The 8,217-nt window shown below is 41.9% G+C and overlaps 1 protein-coding gene across 2 annotated transcripts; it reads right to left on the bottom strand.

The window, feature by feature from the left end:
* Window positions 1-4,938: 4,938 nt before the first annotated feature.
* Window positions 4,939-7,783, bottom strand: LOC4352350 (F-box/LRR-repeat protein 14). 2 transcript variants are annotated; one of them, XM_015763453.3, is made up of 2 exons: window positions 7,581-7,783; window positions 4,939-6,660 (listed from the first exon to the last, which is right to left on the bottom strand). In XM_015763453.3, exon 2 carries the CDS (start codon window positions 6,602-6,604, stop codon window positions 5,432-5,434), a length of 1,173 nt encoding a protein of 390 aa, XP_015618939.1. In that variant the 5' UTR covers window positions 6,605-6,660; window positions 7,581-7,783; the 3' UTR covers window positions 4,939-5,431. The 2 variants fall into 2 exon arrangements, with proteins under 2 accessions (XP_015618939.1, XP_066162397.1); XM_066306300.1 differs by having other exon boundaries at window positions 4,939-6,653.
* Between the last annotated feature and the right edge of the window lie 434 nt (window positions 7,784-8,217).

Genomic DNA, 8,217 nt, shown 5'->3' with positions numbered 1-8,217 from the left:
TGGTGTTCTTCGTGTGCACCAAAGGAGAGTATTGGGCTGGACCTGGGCTGGATATGTTATTTTGGGCCACTTCTGGGCCGGAATTAGTTCAGCATTTCTTTCTCCCCCTCTTTTTTCACTAAAAAATAAGGGAAAATTGCAAAAACCACCCCACAAGTCACTTAAAATTTGAGATTCCACCTTATATGTCATTTCGTTGGAAATGCCCACCCCTATCTAGTTTTGTTGCAAAAACCACCCTAGTGTGCACATGCTTGATCTAATCAACATGTGTTTTATAGATTGTGTGCCGTCAATATGGTATTTATCAAAAATAATATTGCTAAGTGTATAGCCTTGACATGTTTTTGGAGATTCGACCAATAGAATTACTCATGACAACTTAAATGTTATCACACCAAGTTTCGCTATATGCACAAGAAAGTTCGACCAAACATTAAGAATAAATCTAATGTAAGCACTTGGATAATATTGACTCGGCTAGCTTATCTCGTGGTTGCTCTACATCAGCGATAACGTGCTGATTCAATTAGGGACGTGCACTCTGGGATGGATTTTGCAACAAAACAAGGTAGGGTGAGCATTTGCAATAAAATGACTTATGGGGTGGAATTTTAAACTTCAATTGACTTATGAGATGGTTTTTACAAATTTCCCCTAAAATAGTAATAAAGGGAGTAATTCTGTTATTTTTCAATTTTACTAAAAAAAAGGGAATTAGTTGGTCTTTATAAAAGTAAATTGCATATTGGATCGGGCTAAAACATATACTACCTCCGTTTCATATTATAAGACTTTCTAGCATTGTCCACATTCATATATATGTCTAGATTCATTAACATCTATATGAATGTGGGCAATGCTAGAAAGTCTTGTAACCTGAAACGGAGGGAGTACCTTGTTTCGTCTCACACCAGGTTTAGCACATTTTTATTTTACATCTGGATGAGTTAATATAAGTTTTACTTAACACCGGGATATATCATTAAATATATAGAAAAAGTAGCACAAAAGTTCATGAAATCTTAATACTACCTCCGTTTCACAATGTGAGACTTTCTAGCATTGCCCACATACATATATATGTTAATGAATCTAAACACATATATATATATATATCTAGATTCATTAACATTTAATGAATATGGGCAATGCTAGAAAGTCTTACATTGTGAAACGGAGGGAGTAGATCATAACATTGTCCACATGCATCTAAATGTTAATGAATCTAGACATATATATATGTCTAAATTTACTAACATCTAAATGAATGTGGGTAATGCTAGAAAGTTTTACATTGTGAAACAGAGGAAGTAGATTCAAAAGGCCACATAAGATTCATTCATATTTTACAAGATTTTTCCCCCTCTGATTTATATGATGCAACCTTGTGCAAACTATAGATGGCCAAAAGGCCCGCCCGGCACGGCCCGGCCCAGGCACGGCCCACCAGCCATCGGGCCGGCACGGCCCGATCGGCACTTCGTGCCGGGCTGTGCCGGCCCATGGGCTGCGCCTCCCGCCCAGGCACGGTCCACCAACTGTCAGGCCGTGCCGGGCCGGCTCGAAGGCGCGGGTGGCCCATCGTGCCTTTTTTTAAATAAGTCTATTTTTCGTCCCTCCTCTTTGGGCTGTGACATATTTATCGCGAAAATAAGTCTATTTTCCATCCCTCCTCTTTGGGCTGTGACATATATGTAGTGAAAATAAGTCTATTTTCCGTCCCTCCTCTTTGGGCTGACATATATATAGCTAAAGTAAGTCTATTTTACATCCCTATTCTTTCGACCGTGGCATATAATATGTCTATTTTTACTCCTTATAGTTTATGTGTCGGGCCTGGCCTGCGCGCGGCCCATCGTGTCGGGCCGGCCCGGCAATCGTGCCGTGCCGGCCCGGCCGTGCCGGGCTGGCCCAACGTGCCAGTGGAGAGGCCCAGGCATGGCCCGGTGATCGGGCCGTGCCGTGCTTGGGCCGGGCCAAAACGCCGTGCCGTGGGCCGGGCCGTCGGGCCTCGGGCCTTTTGGCCATCTATAGTGCAAACTGAAACTTATTTCAAAACACCTGGTGTAAGTGAAACTATGGGGGTGTTTAGTTCACGCCGAAATTGGAAGTTTGGATATAATTAGAACGATGCGACGGAAAAGTTGCAAGTTCGTGTGTAGGAAAGTTTTGATGTGATGGAAAGTTGAAAGTTTGAAGAAAAAGATTGGAACTAAACTCGGCCTATATATACTAAAACTGTTGTGAAGTGAAAAATGTGACACTCGAGCTGGTGTGAAATTGATCAAATTTTGGACTGTACGATCTTTTTGGAGGGACAAGACTAAGTAAAAAGGGCTCTCCTAGGAGTAACCAAACTATTGTTTCACAATTATGCCTGTATGTCCATTACCAAAGATACCAGGGAAATCAAAATCCTCCCTTCCACGAATATCACACATTTATAAACTTAACATGTAATCTCAAGCTGATACTGAAAGAAAATTAGTGAAGAAACATTGGGAAGGGTGCCTAATTTTCCAGACTATCAATATGATCTGCACATGCACATTCAGAATTTGAGCATTCATGTTTTACCATCCATCACCAATTGACTACAAAGTAGCAAAATTTGAATAACATTTGATTCAATGAGTAGCTGGGTCTGATGGATTTGGAAAGGATAAACAGAAGAGAAAGCGACCAGAAATATATCACTAACTGCAGTGTACCATTGTGCTTACGTTTCCCATGGTTTTCACACCTCAGATGACTTACAAATAATCCAAGGCTCATCGTTACAAGCTAATATAAACGAACGACCAACAACGCTAAAATGAGCAATCAAAAGCAGGTTTACATGGGATATGAAAAATGAAAACAGCAGCCATCAATGATGTGCACTTAGCAACAACTCAACCACTTCGAAACGGGGGTCAAAACAATTCAAGATCTTGGGCAGGACTTAATGCCGCCCAATGGTCAAGTTTGATCTATTTAGCTCGGGGGCGGAGGCAGGCCTGGGGCAGCTAGGGCTTGAGCCCGAGTCCTGCCTCCAAAACTTGCTTAAACTTTGTTGATTCACCCTGTAAATTTTTCAGAAAACTAATACTCCATTAGTCGAGCCTAGCTTAGCCCTTATATAATTTCTGGCTCCGCTACTGTAGCATACGGCACCCAAGGGCTAGAGCCTTGAGGCTTTCATCCGTCAAAGGCGTCCTGTAAATACTACCTTCAGGTTCTTCACAGGAGACGGGCTTAAGCTGAAGTGAGATGCTTTTAAGGTTGCTGCAGTTCTGGGCGAGCGTAATCACGTCACTGTCAGTTAGACCAATAACAAAATGAAGGCAGACTTTCTCTAACAACTTGCATTTTCCCAGGAGAGAACGATCATGATGAGATTTCAGCAGCTAGTCCCACGAAAGCTAAGCACCGATACAATTTTGATGAGAAGAAAAGCAGGTAAACATTATAAAAACAAATCAAAGTTCAAACAGGGAATGGCTCACTATGCATCTTGTATCAACATCTCATAGTAAGGTCCTAATTACCAAATCTGATGATGACAGCACATCATGTTCACGCAAATGCATTTGAAATTCAAAAAGAAAAGAAATATCTCGCATCAATAATGTTCAAATATAATCTCAAGCTGCTAGCCAGAAGATAATCTGTGGGGAACCATAGGAAGGCCGGGGCGGGGGACCCCCGTGGGCAAGAATGGACCCTACCCTGGCCCCGAAATGGAGATTTCTTTCTTATTTGCTTCCTTCAAACATGGCTTGAGAGTTGTTCTGAGTAACGTATAAGCATTCTTGTTTGAACGATCTATGCAACTAGTTTGATACCCGCGCGTTGCTGCGGGATTTTGTGGTAATGATTAACAACTTTGTAAATACGTGCTTACAAACAGAATCAAAGAATTGAAATATCAAAAGTAAACATTCTAAAATTATAAAGTATAAAGTTGGCATTTGGGTAGTAGATGGCCAAGGGACATAGAAGTGGCTTAATATGGGGGATGCATGCATGACTAGGAGCACTCAAGTGAGTCATCCATTGATGTGTTTAATTACCAATGGCATTTTGCTTACTTACAGCCTGCATGGCCATTGAACGAATGAATGAATTCCAGCTAAACAACAACAAAGAAAGATACACGTGATCCGACGGCTATTGGTTATCGATGACGTGGCTTAACCTGCATGCTTCTTTATAGTGTTAATACTTGTAGTAGGTACCAACTATATAGGAAGAAGTGATGAGTTTTTGTTCACACCAGACCCTCTGCAAGGGGCAGTATAGTAGTCCCACTGTTCAATCAATTCCAATCTTTTTATAGCTCACAATTCTTCGTTTTTCTTGAGCTTACATCAACAGATATCCCTTGTACACGACATTGCTTCACTCTCCGCCTGATAGACCGGCAAGAAATGATCAGTACAATGGTTAAAAAAATTCAAAACAACTGTAGAAAAATAAACAGATCAGTACAATGACTAAAAATAAAATCATAGAACTGCATGAACAAACTATATAGTTTGTTCATCTGTTCCAAAAACTATTGCTATAACCATTGTGCAGATCAAACTTTCACTGTAGGCAGATGATGTACTAACAATAGTACCTGCGAGAATATCTGCTTGCTCCTCAAATGCAGGAATGTTCAGATCAAAACTGACTGAAAACCTGCTCATCTCATAGGACTGGATCCACAGCATTCCCCTAGAAAAATATGTTAAGAACCATGGGAAGGGTTACCTAATTTTCCAGACTACCAATATATGATATGTACATGTATTGCCATCCAAAGTCTTGAAAATATGGGCACTCATGTCTTTCATACTTCCAGAATTCACTACTTCCACAATGCAGAACTTTTAAAACATTTGAGTCAATGAGTAGCCGAGTTTCATGGATTTGGGATGGGTGAACAGAGAAGAAAGCATCAGGAAATAAGTAAATCACTGGTTGCAGGGTACCATTGTGTTGACCATTACCATGGTTTTCACACATCAGATGCCTTATAAAAATCACTATTACAAGCTAATATAACCGACTGACAGACAATCACCAAAAGCAGGTCCAGAAATATGAAAAATGAAAACAGCAGCCGTCAATGCTGTGCACTTCAACAGGGGGTCCAAAAAACAACTGAAGATCTTGAGGGGACTCAATCCTGCCCGAAGCTCAAGCTTGATCTTCTTAGCTTCCCATAACCAGGATAATATCGTTCATAGCGAATAGATTTGGCAGTCCCCAGAACAGCTTTCTGAGATACCCTGCTACAACCTTCAACAATCAGAGAATCCAATTTCCGTGCACGTACAACCTCACCAACTCCAACATCAGAAAAACCGTCAGATTGCCGCAGTGTAAGGTTAACCAAAGATGGGCTATCTGCAAGCAAGCACATCCCAGCATCAGTTATATATACGCAATCCATAAGCTAGAGCGTCTGCAGGAATTGTGCAGATGAGAGGGCCTTCATCCCCTCATCATCAAAGATATTGGCGCCACATAGCACAAGATCACGGATTGGGCAAGACTGAAAAAACATCATAAGGCCCTCTTGGGTGAAGCCTATTTCTGGATAAGCATAATCACAACCAAACATTGTGAGCTCAACAACTTGAAGCATACGGCACCCGGCTAAAGCCTTGAGGCTTTCATCAGTCAACGGCGTCCTGCAGACTCTACCTTCAGGTCCTTCACAGAAGACAGGCTCAAGTTGAAGTGAGATACTTCTAAGGTTGCTGCAGTTCTGGGCGAGTGTAATCATGTCACTGTCAGTTAGACCAAGAACAAAATGAAGGCAAAGTTTCTCTAGTGATTTGCATTTTCCCAGGAGAGAGCGGAGTCCTATTTCTTCCATGGTCACAATCCGTCTCAAGCTCAATTGCTTCAAATTCTCACAGGAGAAATCATATCTATACTGGCAATTCGCCACATACGAGGGATCTTTAGATTCAAATATGCTGTAAATATTTCTGAACTCAAACACAAACCTCTGGAGCTTCATCCATCCTGGACCAAACATTAGAAGGCTGTATTGGTTGATTCCTACACAGTTCTTCACCTTAAGTTCTTCCAGTGATCCATCACTGCCAAGGTACTTCAGCCATTCAAAGGCGCCACTGATTTTATTGCAATCGATGAGGTGGAGAGCAGATAGATTCTTGCAACCAACAGCCACAGCGAGAAGTCCACTTGATGTTATTTTTGTTGCAGAGTTCAGTCTGAGGGTGATCAATTTCTTGCAAAATGCTAGATAACCAAGACCAGTGTCATCAATGTATGAGCAGAAGCTTAAGGTGATATCACTCAGCGAGAGGCAGTATGATGAAAGAATACGGAGACCATGGTTGTCCAACTGGTTCCCATGGTCCTGCGTCCAACCAGAGTAATTGATATCTACTTTCAACAAGTTGTGAAATCGGGAACAAAGTGATACTATGGCATCTGTTGCTGGTCCAAGGCTACAGCTTATGTGGATCGTATGCCTGCTCTCTGCCTCAATTTTGTAGAGACGCTTTGACACAAGGGAAAGAGAGCTCAGATCACTTGTACTGCTAACCCTCTTGACGATCTCTCCAATAAGGGCATCCGGAAGATCCTCCATTGTGAAATACAGATGAACAAGCTGCGCTATCACCAGATTCAGCAGATATCTGAGTGCTGGGATGAAATTAATATGATCAGAATGATACATGTAAAGGTGATCAAATTACAGTAGTAAAATCATCAATATATGTGAATTGAATGCTCTTTTGCTGAACATACATTTGTTCCTCTTCCTCTTCAGAAGAAGATAGGATTGGAACTATTTATTTTTATACAGTTCTTTGAGCAAACAACAATTAACCCGTAAGAAACAAAATAATACTAGACTACAGCCCACATGTCTGCGATTGACTAGTCAATACGAGAATTTAAGATAGTATTCCAGTGTCTGAAATTTCAGGCATATTTGGAATCACACCGAAAACATTTAACACAACACGACCGAAGTCCACCACTGACTCTGCAAGTTGCATCAACATGCTCAGATAATTTAAGGATATGTTTATACTACATTGATAAGCGAACCGAGTTCACCTAGGTTATACCCACGCCCTGCCATTTCAGCCAATCAACTCAATCAACATGCATAAGATGAAAGCAGACAGCTAGGAATCAAGGAAAAAAATAGCCGAATTAACACCAGGGGTACATGCATTTGCTGAGCCAATTAAACGAATCAGAAATATGAGCAAAATTGATACCACCTACAGACCTACTGATCAACTAATCACACCAAAATCACAAACACGAGTGCGAGTTCGCTCCACTAGCCCGACTCTGTACAAGCTACACATTTAACAGCTCTGCTCCAGCAGAATCCACTGCTTCAGGCATTGATAAATCAAAAGGAAAAAAAAATCGCAAGAAATCAAGAACCGAGTTCACCACCTAGGCCATCCCCATCCACCCACGGATCATCACAATCAAACAGAATGCAGGGTTACAGGGCCCAAAATCTCGCCAAGAACCAGGAGAAAGAACTGCCCAGCACTGCAAAATTCAGAGGATTGGGCAGGTGGAGGTGGCTTTAATACCTGCAAGGTCGGAATCAAGAAAATGGCGGCCGCCTTCTCGCAACAACAGGCGAAAGGAAGAGAGCAAAGGCGGAGACGGCGGAGGAGGAGGAGCTCTCGATCCCCTCCCCTCCGTGACGCGAAACCCTACCCTTCCTCCTCCGCTCCTCGCGATTCGCCTCGCCTTGCCGCCTCCGCGAAGCCAAAAACCCCAACCCTTCTCCAATCCGCTTCCTCGCTGCCGTCACGTGAGAAGGGAGAACGAGTAGCTCTGGGCTGGGCTGGGCTGGGCTGCTGGACAGGACATGTTGATTTGGGCCACTAATGGGCCTGAATTCAGAATTTTTCCCTCCCTCTCTCTCTGTTTTTTCTCTGGGACTACCTATACATTTGTCGACAGATGTAATTATAGTACAATCGTAGTGTAATTACACTGTAACTTGTATGTAATTACACTGTAACTTGCATTGTAACTACAGTGTAACTTATATGTAAGTTTCACATAATTTTGAATATATAAGTGGGAGAGCTCTCACCTCATTGTTTAGGTTTTTTTTTAAGAAAAGACTATTTATGATTCTACAATTGGTATTAGAGTCTGGTTAGTTCAACATCTCTGACCCAAAAATAAAGTGTGTGAAGAACTGATGGACCATGG

This window comes from Oryza sativa, chromosome 12 (genome assembly GCF_034140825.1).
Source record: "Oryza sativa Japonica Group chromosome 12, ASM3414082v1".
NCBI lineage: Eukaryota > Viridiplantae > Streptophyta > Magnoliopsida > Poales > Poaceae > Oryza > Oryza sativa.
The sequence above is the reverse complement of the archived record's forward strand: the minus strand, read 5'-3'. Positions and strand labels throughout refer to the sequence as shown.

Coding starts and splice junctions, on each gene's coding strand:
- LOC4352350 (XM_015763453.3), bottom strand. CDS start 6,604: ATGGAGGATCTTCCGGATGCCCTTATTGGAGAGATCGTCAAGAGGGTT.